This window comes from Semicossyphus pulcher, unplaced genomic scaffold (genome assembly GCF_022749685.1).
Source record: "Semicossyphus pulcher isolate SPU_LCO1_2020_fin unplaced genomic scaffold, fSemPul1.0.p SCAF_9, whole genome shotgun sequence".
Classification (NCBI taxonomy): Eukaryota; Metazoa; Chordata; class Actinopteri; order Labriformes; family Labridae; genus Semicossyphus; species Semicossyphus pulcher.
Window position 1 is genome coordinate 4997614 of NW_027211770.1, and position 19038 is coordinate 5016651.

Sequence of the window (19038 nt, forward strand, 5' to 3'; positions counted from 1 at the left end):
CAGCTGGACTGATCCTGCCAGCCCCGTCTTTCTACATTAGTTTTACCTTCATAAAGGCCATAAACAATTTGAATATGTCCGCTTTATAAATGTCATTAAGATTTATTATATACAGGAAAGAATGAAGAGGTGTCTGTGCCACTGTAAGTAATAATTAGGCGAATAAAAATATACATGAATCACTTTACCTGGCTGTTCGCCGTATCCAGGGGTAGTTTCTGGTCTTTGTTTTAAATGTTTCTGTGGGTCTGAACAGAAAACGATCTTATTTGCATTAAAAACGGGAACTTCACTAACACACAACCGTATGAGCGGAGAGAAGGAGATCGAGCGAGGGGGAGAGAGGGAGAGATTGCACCCGAGTTACGTCCATAACATGCTGTTATTGATTTGTTTATTTTTACTATTTTACATATATACGTATGGCCTGCAGGAGACTTATGACTACATTGAGATTGATGAGGGACTTCATCCATCAAATCACTTCCTGGAAAAGTTACAAATAAAGTCAAATAAAAACAAAAACACAGGAAACACTTCAAAATAAAAGCATTGTGTACAAACGGGCTTTTACTTTGAGAAAGCATAGTTCTCCAAATTAGGGCGTGATTCACGCGACTCACGCCAGCAGTGTGAATGACCATAGCAGATATCGTGTGTGTGTGTGTGTGTGTGTGTGTTGTACAGGGGTTGAAGGACCCTAGAATGAGTGTTCGAACAGAGAGACTACTGGCCGCATCCTGGAAGTGGTTTTCACTGATGGATGAGGCACTGGGCCAGGGAACCCAAGGGTGAGGCAGAAACCCCTGCAAAGAGGTGAACGGAGCCAGAATGGGATCAAGCATTAAAACCAGTGACAGAGAGGGATGGAGAGAGAGAGAAGACATTCATGGATGGACAGGAAAGAAGACAGAGGGAGGTGCCGGACAGACAGGAGAAGCGGGAGAGGGAGTGGAGAGAGCGCGTGGAGAAACGGGAAGTTGAAAATGGTGAAAGGGAGGAGAGCAGACGGAGGGATTTGCTTTCCCTAGTGGAAAAATTCCTCATTGAATGAAATAATAATAAAAGGTTGACTTGAATTTGGGTTCCTGCTCTTCATTTACAGTGATCATTTAGTTCATAGGGTCATTGGTAATGACGCATAACATCTACTTGGTTTATAATTTCGAAGAGCAGGAGGGTTGGCCACAGTTGAAGAGCAGAGCAAGGGGCAGGAGCGTGTCTCAAAGAGAACCCATCAAGCAGTAACTTCTTGAAGGAAGAAATGGTTTCTATTAGCAGAAGTAAATGGCTCAGGTTTGCAAGACCTGGTGAATGAATGATTTTTGAAAGAAATAGGGCAAATGGAAGAGAGAATTCCTCTACTCAGATCAACTTTGTCAAGTTTCTGGATCCTTTCAAGGAGCTCGTGTTTGAGCTTTTTCTAAAATCCTTTTGTCGGAGTTGTTCCTTCGCCTTCTTCGTGCCACATCGTGGGCATTGACCACCCACAGGTACAATCAGGAGTGTGTAGAAGATAGTTTCTATCACCAACCTTTTCTTTGACCAAACAAGGCCCACTATAGCGAGCCTGCAGGCTGGACCCAGGGGTCAGCAGCAACATTAAAACCTTATCACCAGGTGAGAACTCTGTGTTTAGCGTGCATGTCATACCAGCATTTCATTCTGGCTATCTCACAAGCACGGCGCAGTTTCAACATTAAGTTACACAGATAACTGGACCAGGGACAGTATGGGCAACACTAGCTCTGATGGACTAAACCCCAGAGATCCCTGAACTACTTCCCTGATGGCAAACATTTGCATGTGCACTCCCTCATCCCAATCCTATTTCAACCCAAATCCTTTTTTAATGCTCAAGTGCACCTTGACTCTCAGGGTGATATACTGGAATGGCAAGCTTAATCCCAAGCTGCTTCAACACCTGGCCAAACCTACGGGATATAAAGTTCTGATATGTCTGGATGACTCTTGGCTAGCCAAACAATGAAAAGAACGTGGTCAGATCCTTAACAACAGTGGGAGTTGTTATTTTACGCTGAGGAAATACCTCTGGGAATCTTGTGGATGCACACAAGACAGTTCACACACTACTGGAATCGGATACAGTGGAGCACGAGGAATGGTCTGGTTAGGTTTCCAATGTATGACAAGACTTACAGTAACGTGCCACATCGCTCTTTAAACCAGGCCAAAAGAAATGTCGTAAAATGCGGTTATATGTTTTCCTGACAACTAAATGAATTGCAAGAGGATTATCATTTCCCAGACTCAATATTTCTGACTGATATGGACCTGGTATTACAATCTCAGTAACAACACTCCTGTCATCTGCAGCAGACGCTGGCGCCCATTTACAAGTTTTTGTGGGTCCACTCATTTTTCCACTCTCAGCAGCATCTGGCACAACTGAGTGACTGTCACCAGCGTCACAGGAAAAACTCAAGTCAACTTCGCTACCCTGCTTAAACGTGGACCTACTTACAGCACAAGATGCAAAAACCTTGGGAAATTTGTGAGCGAGCTCGTCTGGAGACCGGAATGGGTGTCACTTCAGGCTTGACCTTCATCTTTCCTCCAGCCAAATCACTGCCCATCAAAAGGACTAACCATTTAATTCGGAAACCAGGACACGTTCCGACAGACATGTCAACTGACACAAGGTCCAACTCCACAAAGATTTTATGTAATGGCATTTATCATGACAGACCGAACAAGGCACCTCATGCAAACTTCCAATCCTGGGGAGCCGTGAGCACAGACTGTCTGTTTGAACCTGACACAGTGGGTCTCTGCAGAAGCACTTTCTCCAGCATGCTAATGAGGCGCTCCATGGCAGCAGAATCTGGGGTCCGCACACGTTGTGGACTCTGTGCCTCAGCAGTTGCTGCAGGTGGCGGAACAGTAATGAGAGAGACATTCACAACACCTTTTCTTTAGGCGTCCTGCTCGCCACTGAAGACGTGCCAGAATGATACTCATTCAGAATATCTTGAACCTCAGAAGCAGTCCACTTGTCTTTTGTCTTTGAGCGAAAAGTCACAGCAAGCTCAGTGGAGGGGAAGCTCCTTACGACCATTTGTGCTACCTCAGTGCCTGGACAATCCAGTGTCTTACCTTGCTCTTTCAGACGCTCAGTGGCAAGATCGACAGCACGGTTCGGCCTTAGCCAGTAATGAAACGCAACCTCCTCCTTCTCAGGCAGAGTGGTGTAGAAGTCTGCTAATGGAAGTGGTGAGTATGGGGCGGAGTCGAAGTGCTTCCGGAGGAGGCAATAAATCGCTTCACTGTTGCTGGTGAAGTCAATTTCAATGTTTCTGGTCCCACACCTGACCACGTCCCTGGCTTTGCCTCGGAGGTGGATGAGGATTTCCTCCGCTTGGTCCTCAGGTCTCAAACTCCCCCTCTTAATGAAGTTTTCCATGAGGTCTTCGCACGCTCCGAACTGTCCCCTCTGAAGCAGGGAGGATCATTCGGCTTTCTGTGGGGCACATACTGAACATGGAGGCATCAAGGGTATTTGAGGTTAACTGGTCAGCATGGGGGACTGATTCATTGCTGGAGGCAGCCTCAAGTGGACACCAGAGGAACTGCAGGTGTTAATGTTGGCTTTTTGCTTTCAGCCACCGGAGGTTGCTGCTTGGTTGGTTCTCTGGCCTGCTTCTCCTAACTGAAACGTGCTGACAGCCAACTTAACGTCCTCACAGTTTTTTTTCTTTAGTATCTTTGTTTATTTGATACCTCTGAAATTACATTGCAGCATTAATGTGTGATCTCACCTGAAGAGATCCAATTAAAACATTTTGAATAATAATAGTAGCTGTTCACTTGCTCAGTAATTATCTATATACTGTATATGCTGAGCTTGATGTGTGTATATGTCATACGAGTTAAGCTGTGTAAATATTGCTATTATCACGTCACCTGTTCCCCTTAGGACAGGTAATCACTGACCGATGCTCTAAACTGCTAAGTCACAGGTCCTGACGTATTGTTAGTGTTTGTTCTGTGGTTTATGTTCTCCTGTTGTAGAAGTTTTTAGTCATTAAAATAAAGACTTCCTGTGGCAGACATTTTTTCAACTGAAAACATTAAAAATGTCTTAAAACTTCCTCCATTGGTGTTTTTTCTTGTTCATTTGCCACGTCAACATATGTGTGAATTGTTTTGTTAAAGATTGAATGATAAGAGGGTTAAATTTATAAGGACATAGTTTATAGTAAAACCTCTGCAGAATAAAGGATCTAACAGCTTTAGTAAGGCAACAGAGAGCGTGATAACAAAGACACACACGGACCTGCAGCCGTTTGTACTTTTTACAGCATTTTTCTAAGTGTTTGTAAGTATTTATGCTTCTTTCATTTATAAAATCCATTTATTTAATAAATTAAGCCGTATTTATACTTTGATAAGACTTTTAAAGCAGCATGACAGTTCAGTGTTACTCTTTCAACATCCTGCATTCACACTTGGAAAATGACTTCTCTAGTTTGATGTAAAATCAAAATGTTTGGCCTAACACAGCTTTATGTATGTTATTTATTTATGTTCAATTTAAATTAAGACATATAATTCCACTTCATAGATACTGTTTACATTTTAGTCAGGCTTTGTTGGCAGACATCCTAATTTAGTTTTTACCAAAACCTTCTTCGTTTGAAGATTCTGACACACAGTTCCACAGAGATCCAGCTCTTCGCTGTACAGTAAGTAATTAAGTAATTAATATAAATAAATATAATTCTCCCATCAGTGATGTGTTTGCTTTGAACCGGCGGGGTTCACTTCAGACGAAGTCCTCCTGTGAAGGCGTGTGCGCTCAGTGCAAACAGCGCACTGTCATCCATGTGACGCTGACATAATAGTCAGCTTATAATGTAATTTAAAGTATATCAGGAGGATTAGTGTGTATGTGTGTTATTATGTGTATCCTTGTGTATAAAAGCAGTGGGCTTACCCAGCTCCGCCTTTCACACATATTAGTTTTACCGAAATGCTGAAACAACAGGCGCCACGTCACCGCAGAGAAACTAAGACAACAGAGTTAATCATTTTCAGCGTGACAGCAGCTCCTGTGGACGGACGCTTTACTCTGTTGACATGCAGGACGAATGACAGGCAATTATACATTCAGACATATTAAATAGACATAATAGCAGGCACAAGTTATACAACAGATTTGTCTTTGGCACATTTCACGAAACTTTTCATGAGTATTTTTTAAAGTTGGTCGGCGCTCAAGACGCAGTTTAAAACAGTTTAAACACTGAACCTGCAAAAGGCTGAAACTCACTGATAACCTTTAATAAGTTTAAATGAGGTGATTGTGTTGATGAATAACATGTTGCCAACAAAATTAAACCTTTGCTTTGTTTTCTTTTTTTAAAGATTATTTTTAGGCAGCTGACGAGAGACAGGAAACGTGGGGTGCCTGCTCCACACACGGAGCTAAACCAGCGCCTTTTTTTGACCTCGTGTAAAACCACAGTCCTCAAAATGTTTAGATATTCATCAGACTGACAAAACGACAAACATTACAGAGCTACATTTCCTTCTCCCCATGTTTGTAGGTTTTGTAAAAAATGCAGTAATCAGTAGTAGTAACGTTAACGTTAGCAGTCAGTCATGAGTTTGCAAACGTTGCGATGATGGTTACAGCTGCTCGCACATCGCCGAAGTGGTTGCCATAGGTTACACATAATGATATGCACAGCGTCACCCCGTCCATTAGCGCGATTGGCTGCTTCGGTTTGTGACGTCTCAAACTTGCCAGTCTGAAAACGTGTTGTTCAGCCTGTCCGTGGTACACTGCAGGTTAACAGCAGCTTCCATTTTTCTGTTGCTCTCACAGAAAATGTTGTTTTAGCTGTTTAGAAGAAGAAGAAGTAGAAGCGATACTTTATTTATACCCGAGGGGAACTTCAATCTTTTCACTCTGTTTTTACAAACATGCTACACATACAAAGGCCCAAAATACCTACATGCACAAACAGGACTCCACGCACATGCACTAATGGAGAGATGTCAGAGTGAGGGGGCTGGGCATGGACCTGCGCCCCGAGCGGTGAGGGATTCGGTGCTTTGCTTAAGGACACCTCGATGGAGCCAAGGAAAGGAGCTGGCAGTCTGTAGGGACCTCTCCAGGTCCCTACAGACTGAGCTACCGTCGACCCAGTTTAGCTGAACAGTCGCCTCCTGCTGATGCCCCGGTGTTCCTGGTAGTGTTCCTGCAGAGTGACACACATTGTTTAAGCGGTGCCTGATCATGAAGTAATTCGTACATCAGATGCATGTCTGCAAGACAAGGAAACACTCAAAGGTCTATAAATGAAAATCTGAATAATGTCACAGTGGTAATAGCTCCTTGAATATTCCAGAGTGTTTGTAACAGTAATGGGTTTAATGATGTGTAATGATGTGTCATGATGTGTAATGGTTTAAGCGTGCTCTCTCCTGCCTGGCAGCAGCCGCTGACACAGTAAGATCAATCAATCAATCAATCAAATTTTATTTGTATAGCGCCAAATCATAACCAGGGTTATCTCGAGACACTTTACAGAAAGAGCAGGTCTAGACCGACTCTTTGTTAAGTTATTTAAAGAGAGGCCCAACATGAATCCACCATGAGTAGCACTTAGCAATTCGGCACATTGGCAGAAAAACTTCCTTTTAACAGGCAGAAACCTCGAGCAGAACCAGACTCATGTTGAACAGCCATCTGCCTCGACTGGATGGGCCGAAAATGGGATAGAAGGAGATGCAGGATAGAGACAGGCAAAGAGAGCAACAACAACATATGTTCTTGTTACCACAACAACATATGTCCTTGTTACATGAACAACAACAGACACATACTTATGGTTACAATGCCAATAATAGTGGTAGACTAGGGTGAAGATTGGCTAAATAAATAAATAAATAAATTAGCGAGAGAAGCAGAGTAATGATAAAGGCTGAGGTCTCTGTCTCAGATGTCCAGAGGGCACTAATGCATTGTTTAAAAATCTTGTATTGTTCTTATTTTGTTATGAGTTAGCTAGTTCATTTTTTTTCTCTATAGATTCGCTCTGCAGGGACCGGCTGTGAGCTAATGTGGAGCTAACAAGAGTCTGGACAAGTTCACGCTGCAGCTTTTAGACGAGTAACTGTGTGTTTGGTTCTATAGTAATGAGTGCAGGTGTAACTGTTTCACTGTACATTATTACATTACATTACATGTTGAACATGTGACTTAAGTTGCATTGAGATGTTTGACGTCTGTCACACCTGTCCTCCCCCCCCCACCACCACCCAGGAAACATTTCAGACAACCAGGCTTCAGGATTAGTAACTTCAGTGTTTAGTAAGACAAAGGCTGAAGGTGTTGCTCCTGAGTACATTTAATGGAAACAAGAAGGGCTGAAAGAACAGAAGTAAGGTATCGGCTCGTATCCTGACAGCCTGTCTCACTCTGGGACAAAGAGTTTAATCCGTCTGATATGTGATCCTTGTTTACATAATCCTGTTTAAACTGATCTTAAATTAAAGCCATAATAGATCCAGACTTTATTCTGTCTGCAGTGGAAAGCTAAGATGTCGGACGAGGTACGTTTCATGTGGTGAAAACACACAGGCTGCTGCTTAACATTACGTGTGCATAATAAACATGCTTAAAGATACTGAAATAATAAAATACAATAATAATTATATTTACAATAAATATATACACGATGTGCACCTTTCACTTAGCGGTTCATGGTTCAGTTTTTGCATGTACAACAGTATGGTGGTGTGGTGGTAGATATAGGTGAAATAAAATACTGCAGAGTATATATACTGTATATACATATATAGATATATGTATAAATATCTTAAGGCCCCCACAGTCTCATGCAGGGGGTGGGAGGGGTTGTCCATGAGAGATGTCAGCTTAGCTAACATCCTCCTCTCGCCCACCTCCTCTGAGGAGTCCAGAGGACAGTCCAGGACAGACCCGGCCCTCCTGACAGTCTGCTCAGTCTCTTCCTGTCCCTCTCTGTGCTCCCTCCTCCTCAGCAGACCGCTGCATAGAAGACTGCAGACGTCCTTCACAGAGTTCTGCACACCCCGAAGGACCTCCGTCACCTCAGCAGTCCAGTCCAGTTTGTCATTGAGGTGAACACCCAGGTATTTGTAGGCCTCCACCTTCTCCATGTCCAATCCCTGGATGTTCACTGGTGCATATTTAATGTAAAAATGTTCCTAATTTTAATTAATGAACACATTTTAATCCAATCATTAATTATGTCGGTTTTTTGACTTTTATAACCTTGAGGTTGTACAAATTCTAGGGATACAAAGAATATGAAAAACACTGATGTGTGCACTGATGCAGAGGACAGAAGAGAGTATGGAGCATGACAGGATGAAGGGATGACGGTGCAGAGGAAGAGAGATGTGCGTCCTCTTCCTTGTTGTCTTTAGTTTACATGTCTGAGTGATCGTTTCCAAACACCTCCACGCCGGGCTCCACCTTTGCCATGCTGGTGTTATTCCTGCAGGAGCCACACCTCAAACACGACACACCCAGGTTCAATATGCTTTTCATTCAGCCGGAGGAGAGCAGCAGCATGTGATTTTACCCCCTGGTATAAAAGAGTCCTCCATCCTGCCTGCCTCCATGTCCCTCCAGGTCCTCTGCAGGTAACGTACGGATGCTTCTGATGATGCTTATTATAACAGTATGATGCATTCTCTTATTTAATGAGGATATTTAGCTTTATAATGTGTGTAAGTGTAATTGTTTAAAGGCTTTTGAAGCTATGATTCTTCGTTACATGGATTTTACAGGTTGTTAGATGTTAATGTAACTTTAATGTAATAAAAGATGATGTACTTTTTATATTTATCATTCTGTCTCCGTTCTTATAACTATTATTGTAAATATTTCACTGGTGAGTACATTTTTTTTTCTGACATAAGGTCTTTAAAATTTGATTGTGAGCATTTTAGGATTATTTTTCGGTCTCTTTGGATGTTTTCGAAGATGAATTAACAGCTGAATCCAGCGTGTCTAACTTGGCATTACTTTCAAAGCCTGTGCATGCTGGGAGCATCGACTCTAAAGACGCTGATGCTTTCATCAAATGAACACACAGGCGTTGCATGTCTTGCATGTTGTGCTCTAATTCAACAGTCACTGTAATTCAGGTTAAGAATATCTGTTGTAATTTGGGTCTAGTTTTAGATTTTCTTTCCAACTTTTTGTTTAAATAAAGTATTTCTGATTCTGACATGTCAAATGTTTTGAGTTTAATGAGTTTTTTAAACTTCTTGTTCGTGATGTCTCAGGCTAAATTACAGAATGTTTTAGTACAAACAGTGTGTGCATGTCTCCAGTAGACGTGTTCATCCTGCAGCAGTGAAACAGGCTATAATGGCTGCAACATAATCCTTGATGGATCAAAGTGCTTCCACTAAAAGTTCTTGTTGTTTCCACTGACAGGCTCAGATTGTTATTCTAAGTGTGTGACAACATCACAGAAAGGATCCCTACAGAGATAGACCTTTTTGTTACAGAGGAAGATGATTGTTTTATCCACAAACAGACGTTACATTGCTCTCTGCAAACACACCAGACTCCATTCACAAAAACAATGATTTAAGCTCACAGGACACAGGAGCTGCTGCTCTGCTGCTGTCCTGATCTTAATGTTTTGTTTCTTCATTTTGCTTCGATACATGTTGTGTTATACTCGTATGTTGTGTTGGATCTGAACTAACCATTGAAAAGAACCAATTCACTCCTTAAACAAGCGAGAGGCAACTCCCATCACATGTTACTTTCATGTTTGTACATTTAATGCAGAAACTGTTTAAGATGAAAAAATAACCAAAATCATAGAAAGAAGTCAGAATGATCACCTCATGCTGGCTCATTCACCTACACTTGATGATGACTAATCATTTCGAGGTGTGATAGCAAACCAGAAATCAATAATCCAAAACATCTCTTCGTAAACAGTACATGAACATTCTCTTATGATCTGTTAAGCTCCTTTGATATTTAACATATGAGATTTAATGATTCTCTGTCTCTGTCATCAGCCATGGACAAAAGGCTTCTCGCGCTGTGTTTGGCTACGGCGCTCACTGCAGGTAACACACTGCACACACCTGCAACAATAGTGGTCAGCACTAACCTGAATTATTTGTCAGTCTTTAACTTGTTCTGTCCACCTCCTCTGCAGTAGGTCACAGCTGTTCGACAGGAAAAGAGTTCATCACAACATTTCTCCCAAACTTCCTGAAAAGTGGAAATACGCACCAACTCCACGTGGTGCTGACCTCTCAGGGCGCTGAGGCCAAAGTTCACATACAGGTAGGAAGCAGGATCTACATCAATGAATGTACTGTGTTTAAAGCTGGAATACTGATTCGATTTACTATCTCTTACTAGCTAATACTGAGGGAACAGGTGTAACACTTTATTCTATGTACCATTATGTAAACATCCAGAGTGTGTGCAGTAGAGATCGGCTGGTGGAGCCACAGTATTGCGACCCGCCCCTTGTCCATGTCCCATCTGTTAACATGGAGGAGGCGTGCTTTATGACCTATACTGCAGCCAGTCAGCAGGGGGTGATAGAGAAGGTTTAAGCTGTCGTGTCGGCCATCTTTGTTCAGGATATCACCATGTACTGTTTACTTCTTTCATGTCAATCAGACTAATGCATTTAAACTGGACGTATATTTTGTGGAGCCCTTTCGTGTGAGTCAGCCGACAGCCTTCAGTGCTTTCTGCAACCTCACCAGCCGGGGTCTGGTGGCTACATTTGTTCAGGTTAAGGCATGAACACTAAATGTTAAATTGTGCGTTGGGTTAAAATGTCCTCCATCAAGGAAACTATGACAGTCACATCACTTATATCAGGTCAAAACATTTTGCGTTTGTTCCCACACGTCCTCCAAACTCCAAAAATATGGACCCTTTGACCGTTCATACTCACCAGCCTTATTAAGGCTTCGGTGTCAGAGGGTTGGAATATGCTTCAGATTGTAATCCGTTACTCTGAATGACTGCTGACTGACAAGAAAACAGGTAGAAATTTGTGTCCATGCACAGGATTTTATGACTCTTTCACAAACTGCTGTGAGACTGCACACACGTGCACGTTCGTCCTCCTTACTGAGTTTAAGTGTTATTAATATGACTCATCATCTTACGTCAACTGTTGGTGACACACCGACACTCAAAGAAAGCAGGAGGAGATTTTTCATCAGAAAACACGACTTGCACATCAACAGGACGAGATCAGCAAAGAGAGGAGACGCACCGCTTTGTCCACAGGGGGCGCTATGATACACACAACAGGAAAGACACTCACAGTCGCTGTAACTGCAGACTAGGGCTTAAGCTCAGTTCCAAGAAGGATGAGATCTATTCTGTTTTATTGTTGCTTCTAAATGTTTTCATTGTTCTGCAGGTATCTTCGCTGAAGTTCTCCAAGCAGCTGACCCTCCCTGCCGGTCAAACGAAATGGGTTTCCATACCGTGTGAAGCTGAGCTGCGAAAAAAGTTTATTCATTTAAACTCAGCAGTTCAAATCTCATCAACTGCTGAAATCTCTGTGGTCTCCTTCAACCGACGTTTCGCCACAGGAGATGGCTCTGTGGTTTTCCCAAACAGAGAACTTGGCACAGACCACTACGTGTACACTCCCTCTGATGGAAACAGAATGGACAGTCTGGTTGCTGTCGTAAATGGCGATAGCGTAAACGAGATTACCATCGTACCAGCCAAAGACACAGAGCTCAGAGGGGCGAAATGGAAGAAAGGGAAGGCGGTTGCCGTGACCCTGAAGCCCTTCGCGTCCTATCTCATTCGAGGTCGAAAAAGTCTTTCAGGCATTCGGATTCAATCCCAGAAGCCCGTGGCTGTGTTAGTGGGTCACCAGTGTCTGACGTTGGGTGCTAAGTGTGAACACGTGTATGAGCAGATCCCCCCTGTGGCCAACCTGGGTAATGAATACATGGTCCCCATGACGGCCGGCAGCAAGGCCACAACAAAGGCGGTGATAGTCGCTTCTGAAGACGACACAGAGATGACACTGAACACAGGCAAAAAGCCACAGAAACAGTTGAGTAAAATGTTTATTAATTTTCTGTTAATGCTGCAGACAAGGTGATCATGGTCGGCCCTTTTGTCAGTCTGTCTATCCGTACATCTAACATTAATAACAGGGTGTGTGCTGAATAACCAACATGTTGCTCACCTGCGAACAGGGACCGACCTAGACTCGCAGAGCTTTCTCCATGGACCCTTCAGACACTCATTTTAAAATGATTATTTATTTATTTATTTATTTTTACCCAGGCTTCCCCTAACACGGTGTTATGTCTGTGCCTCGCTCCTGAATAGAAGAAGAGCAACTTTGAGCACAGACACATGCATTTGTAAGCACATGAACTCTTTGAAGAGAAACGACACACAAACAAGAAATGATTTAGTTTGAGCAAACAAAAATCTGTTCTGATTTGCATGTTTGCTATTCTCCATATTAACGTGCAATAACTCTTCCTCGGTGCATGGATGGAACAATGAACGCGCCCTCAACATTGCAGGATTCTTTCCGTGTAACTAGCAGAAGTGGCTCGGACACGCCCTAAATCACTGCGCCTTCCACCGTGTGAACAGGGCCCATACAGTCTATGGCCGAAACGTAGCTTATTAGGGGGCACATACTGAGCGTGGGAACCCTCTGCCCCCGCAGCTGGTCATTTTCAGATGCTAAAGGCTAGCTGTTAACTACTGGTGGGTTGCACACATACCAAAGTGTCAGACCCCCCGTCCTGTCCTGTCTGCTGGCTCTCACATTTACCAGATTCACAAGGCAGCCATTTTTTTTACATGTTAGCTAGGAATATGCCTTTCTTAGTGCATCATGTAGCACTACCAAGGGGAAATGTTTGCTCTCAATCACTTCCTGGCTAACGGTGATATTATCTAGTGAATGGCTAGATGCTAACGTTAGCTTTTGTCAAATGGTAGCTTATGTTGTTTTAACTTGGCCTGACTCTAGATTATTACTGTTTGATGTCTTGTGAGCAGCTGGTGAACGGAGAAATAGTGAAATGATAACGATTGTCCCAAACCCTGAATCCTGCCTTAAACTTAAAACCCCACAATTGATTATGAAGACCTCGACATTGTTTTGCTGCTCAGCAGTGCCTCCAGTGGCCAGTTGCAGTGAAAACAATCTATAATGTTATGGTGATGGCAAAGAGGCAGTAAAGAACCGCTTTTGTACATATTCAATGTGCCACCAACCCAAACCTAAAGCTAGTAACTCTCTGACCTTTGAGTCAGGCAAGAAATTCTTTTTGGATTAACAAGGGGCCGACTTTGGATCCGCTGCCCAGGCAGAAGTAATAAATCCATCGTTTACGTCTTCTAAACTCTTCCCGTCTGCTAATAGATGGATTTTATCAGATCAACATTTCGACTTCATTTCTTCGTCTTACATTATAAACATTTTAAGCTGTGTGAGAGGGGGCGAGGGGAAGTCCTGTTACTATGAGCTCAGACGTATGAGATGTATAATAGGGACAAATTGGGATCTCCTTTTTTTGTTGAAAACCTAAGTACTATACAATACTTTATCTTGATCTCCTTTCATAAAGATAGTTTAGTTGTTAATCCCTCAACCTAATTATGGAACTCAAGTGATTGAAATTTCAGTGGTTTGGTGACGATGCTGATCCAACAGAAGAATAGTGTATGGAAAGAATAAAGATAATCTTGAGAATATGCCAAGAAAAAATTTTAATCAAATTTATTTTGCATTGAGAGGATGAAGACGAGATGTGGAGAAAAACGTCAAAGTCGAGAATAAAGAGAGAGAAAAATAAAATGTCAAGATTAAAGTGGAAACTTTGAGAATTAAATTGACTTGTTGATAAAACAAAATATATAAAAATATGAACTTTCCCTCGACAGCACTCTAAAGACAGCGGGGACATCCGTTGCCATGAAGCTAACATACAAACATGCTATGGTCATCAAAAGCAACAAGAAGGTGATGGTGATGCTCCTCAGCAACAACAAACCACACGACCCCTTCCTGATAACTCTGACCCCCTCCAGCAAGCTGTCCACTGATTGGTCGGTGGAGACAGTGGCCGGGATCCCCAGCGTTGTCTCCATCATATCAGAGCAGGAGGGGTCGGGCAGTGTGAAGGTGTGTCTGCCTGGGCGTTGCTTCCCTGTGAAGTGGAAAAAACTCGGCTCAGATAAGCAGTGGGTGTGGTCTAATGTGGCAGTGGGGACACAGCGGAGTCATGTGACCGTGGAGAGTGATGCTAGAATGGCAGTCTACGTCTTTGGTGGGAAACTCCGCCACGGATACGGCACCTCTGGAGTCTGTGCTGCAGGTACACACACACACACACATTAGCATGATGAATCTGAAGAGATTTCACTTGAATAGTCTGAGAGGGACGAGAGCAGACTGATGAGGTTCAGTGAATTTTAAGTTTTTTCAAATCAAATATCTTCTCCATAGTTACCCCTCCCATACTGCCACCCAAAGATCCCTGTGAGGACGTTAACTGTCGAGAGAAGGAGCGCTGTGTGAACGGAGAATGTGTTGCTGTTTCCAGTGCAACGTGCAAAGCGATGGGAGACCCCCACTACTGCACGTTAGACGGACGACGCTACGATTTCCAGGTAGAGTTTGGACAGAGTGCCTTGTCATCAGAGAGTGTATCTGTGTTACACCGGTGTGATGATGACCTTCTAACATGCATCTATTATTAACAAGATGGAGATTAAAGTAGCAGTAAGCAACATGAACGTTCCAGTGTAAAAACCTTCCACCTCTCTGTATCACTCCGTGTAACTGGTGTTGTGCAGTGCATCTCTCTTCAGCATCGAGGCCAGGAGAGAGAGAGGAGAGATGCTGTGTTTTTCCAGAAAGTTCACTTTATTGCTGCAGAATGTTAAAATACCACTAAAGTTATCATTATAGTTCTGATTCTTGGTGTGGACCACCTTTTTACCTCTAGGTGTTGGAGCTTAGTGCTACCGTTCGCTGTTAGCGTGAGAGCTACCGTTACCTGTGTGGAAGGAGCAGGGCGACCTTACCATCGCTTCCCTCTTCAGCCCCTTACACTCACACTCGTCTGATGCCTCTTTTTATTTCAGCTCTCTGTGGAGCTTTTGTCTCTTTTTGCTTCTTTAGCAGTATACGCTGTCGGAAAAGGAGGTCCAGGAAATGTACCGCAGGTTGCCATAGCTCCTGACAGACACAGCCTCTGCGTGCGTGCTGCTGACACAAGTCAAGTGGAAGCCGGATGGCACTAGTTTAGGGTGACAATATATTCAAACCTCCAAATAGGGACACTTTGATTTTACCACAAACCCACATGTATGAGCTCATGGTACAATTTTTTGACACCATTGAAGGTGCCTCAGCAAATAAAAAATCATGTCTCCCAAGATCAGTCGAAACTTTGGACCTATTTGAAAAAACGTAATTACCAGTAAACACAAAACACATGGATTGCATTGGTGTAATAGAACATTCATTCATTTATTTATTACCAGATCAGTAATCTGTATTTACAGATTCTAGGCAGGGACATGGATTTTTGGGACAGCAAGCGTTCTGTTTTCCGTTTGTGGTACGCTTGTAGTCCAAATAATATTGATCAATCACGTATCAGCAGGCTGCGGCGTATGCAGGAAAAATGGTCTGTGTGGAGAGCAAAAGCAGGCGGATCCCATCAGCAGTCATCTGACAACGATTTAGCTTCTTATTAATCTCTATAAACAGACGTCTGCATGCTAACAGCTGACAATCTGATCTAAAATTCAACTTGAGACAAATTCCCTGACGCTGTCACGAAAGCCGATAAGCGTTCAGATTTCCCGACTTCCTTGAATGCATCATCAGATGATAGGTCTTTAAAGTAGCTGCATCATGATGTTGAAATTTCAGCAAACCTAAGAGCCGTTCATTAAAGTCAATCACAGGACAAAGGACGTCTTGAATGGAAGTCGTTTTAACAAAAACAAGGTAGGCCTGGGAGTATCTTGAGGTCAATATAACTTAAACAAACATATGAAAACAAAAAAATGTCATGACAGCCAGCCTACCTGATGTTACGCAACAGCCGCACGTCAAGATTGATTGATACGTGTACAAACAAATCAGTATTGAACTTGGACCAGCAGTGCATTAATGATGTTAAAACAGCAACGCCTTGGCAACGACATTGACTGACATACAGATTAATCAGTGTTGTGGGCATGGTGCATCGTTTTCGTCTTTCAATTGGTTTAAACCGGGACAGGGCCCGTTCAATACCGGGACGTATCAGTGTTTTAGAGATATTTGTCGGGACACGGAGCTTTAAAACAGGACCTGGTCAGATATGGTCACCCTGCACTAGTTTGTACAGAGTCACTGTGATTGGCTAGTTACATTGAAAGCTAACCCTGATTGGCTATGTAATTTAGACTTGACGAATAACAAACTAAATACAAAGGGGTGGGTGCTCACAGTCACAGATCAGCAATCATTTACATGTAACATTGTTCGGGAAACGCAACATTCATCAACAGTTGTTATTCTAACCAAAGTCTTATGAAATAATGTTGCTACTGTAGCTTTAAGAAAGCACTAATTCAAATTTGTCAGTTTGTTGCTTCCACCTTTACAGATATGACGCTACGGAGGATCCTACAGCGTCGTATTTTGAATCCTTGGCCTCTGACCAACCAGCCATCTTTGACGTTTTTTAACTGTCCATATTTTCTTGGTTGGAAAGCTTCTAGTGATCCATCTCTTCAGCTTTTTTATGTTATAATTATAAAACAAATCCCAAAAAATAGTATATGTGGTGTTTTGGATTAGTCGTGATCTGTTTCTACAATAACACTTTAATGTTTCAGGTTTATTGTGATGAGCAGCAGAAAATGTTTTCATAGACTAATATCTTCTCTCTCAGGGCTCCTGCACCTACATCATGGCAGCAGTTGTCAAGAAGGCGGAAGGCCTCACTGATTTCACCATAAAAACCAAGAATAACCACAGAGGAAGCCGCCGCGTCGCCTACGTGAGGATTGTGACCACCACTGTGTATGAGCAGGAAATAATCATCAATCAAGACAGAGGACGAGTACAGGTAACGCCCCCTCACCTGCTGTCATCTGCTGTAACAAGCAGATAAAATGTAAGACTCGTCATCAACCCAAAATCAACATGAACATTTTCCCATATGAACGATCGGGCATGATCACTGTCGGCCATGTTTCCTGTCAGCCATGATCACTGACGGCCATAATCACTGTCGGCCATGTTTCCTGTCTGCCATGTTTCCCTTCAGCCATGATCACTGTCGGCCATGATCACTGTCGGTCATGATCACTGTCGGCCATGTTTCCTGTCTGCCATGTTTCCCTTCAGCCATGATCACTGTCGGCCATGTTTCCTGTCTGCCATGTTTCCCTTCAGCCATGATCACTGTCGGCCATGTTTCCTGTCAGCCATGATCACTTTCAGCCATGATCACTGTCGGCCATGTTTCCTGTCTGCCATGTTTCCCTTCAGCCATGATCACTGTCGGCCATGTTTCCCGTCAGCCATGATCACTGTCGGCCATGTTTCCTGTCAGCCATGATCACTGTCGGCCATGTTTCCCATCAGCCATGTTTCCTGTCAGCCATGATCACGGTTGGCCATGTTTCCCATCAGCCATGTTTCCTGTCAGCCATGATCACTGTCGGCCATGTTTCCCATCAGCCATGTTTCCTGTCAGCCATGATCACTGTCGGCCATGTTTCCCATCAGCCATGTTTCCTGTCAGCCATGATCACGGTTGGCCATGTTTCCCATCAGCCATGTTTCCTGTCAGCCAGGATCACTGTCAGCCATGTTTCCCATCAGCCATGTTTCCTGGCAGCCATGATCACTGTCTGCCATGTTTCCTGTCAGCCATGATCACTGTCGGCCATGTTTCCTGTCAGCTATGATCACTGTCTGCCATGTTTCCTGTCTGCCATGATTCCTGTCGGCCATGATCACTGTTGGCCATGTTTCCCGTCAACCATGTTTCCAGTCAGCCATGATCACTGTCGGCCATGATCACTGATCATCTGATTATGGAGGGAAGCTGTCTCTGCGCTCTCACATTAACTGAGCTCCACACTGACGGATCTGAACTCCATGCACTGATCGGTGATGAGCAGGGAGAGGAGGGGGCAGCTCTTTGAACAGCTTATTGTAAAGTCCAGACTCAACGGGTGTTTACTAGTTTAACTATTTGATCGGAGCTTTATTTTTTGAACGAGCGCACAACAGCAGCTCGTCCGAATAATTATCCCCGTCCTGCATAACAGCTCCAGATCTGCCCGTGTCTGTGCCCGTGTGCCGGGGTTGATTCTCACACAGCCCCAGACTGAGTGGTCTCCCAATTGTAATAATAATGACAATATATTATTAACAGATTGTTTTTACAGACAAATAGATCTCACAAAAGGTGGAATTGTTGTCATGATCAGTGTAAACTCAGAGCGTGACAGCCCACCCACTCTTTTGCACTTTTGCAGACAGTAAGAGGTCAAATTTACCCCGAATGTCTGCATAATGACTCATTTAAAAATGTGCAAACAGCACCAGAGCGCAGAGATGCTGTTTGCTCTGCAGCGCACTTTAGGGTGCATTCAACCCTCTGCGTGTGCTTGGAGAATGAGGCGGAGTCTTTTTGTGTCATGTGCACAGGTGTTGTGGGTGCAATAGCCGAGCAATCCTTTAGTGACTTCCCCCCTAAGTGTTACAATAACTTTCTTTCTTCAGCTGCGTCCCAGTCAGCAAAGTTTTCATATGCTACAAATACTTTAAACAAATGTTGAAGTCCGTCATTGTTGTATTTAGCTGTTAGCTTAATGCTTAACAAGCTGCATATATTTTAAAGAGAGGCTTTGACTGCATCCTTGTTGCCGCTTACTCATTTAAGATATAGCCTGATATGTAGTATATACTTCATAGGTGTCCAGGTGTCTCAGCCAAACAGAGT

General features: G+C 43.3%; 1 protein-coding gene across 1 annotated transcript in view; it reads left to right on the plus strand.

The window, feature by feature from the left end:
• Positions 1–8652: 8652 nt before the first annotated feature.
• LOC138583818 (IgGFc-binding protein-like) overlaps positions 8653–19038 on the plus strand; it is a 35744-nt gene continuing 25358 nt past the window's right edge. The window contains exons 1-7 of the mRNA XM_069655822.1: positions 8653–8661; positions 10066–10116; positions 10209–10339; positions 11445–12097; positions 13958–14391; positions 14523–14686; positions 16972–17148. Coding sequence (XP_069511923.1) covers positions 10068–10116; positions 10209–10339; positions 11445–12097; positions 13958–14391; positions 14523–14686; positions 16972–17148 — 1608 coding nt within the window. The 5' untranslated portion in view covers positions 8653–8661; positions 10066–10067. The remainder of the gene's footprint in view (positions 8662–10065; positions 10117–10208; positions 10340–11444; positions 12098–13957; positions 14392–14522; positions 14687–16971; positions 17149–19038) is intronic.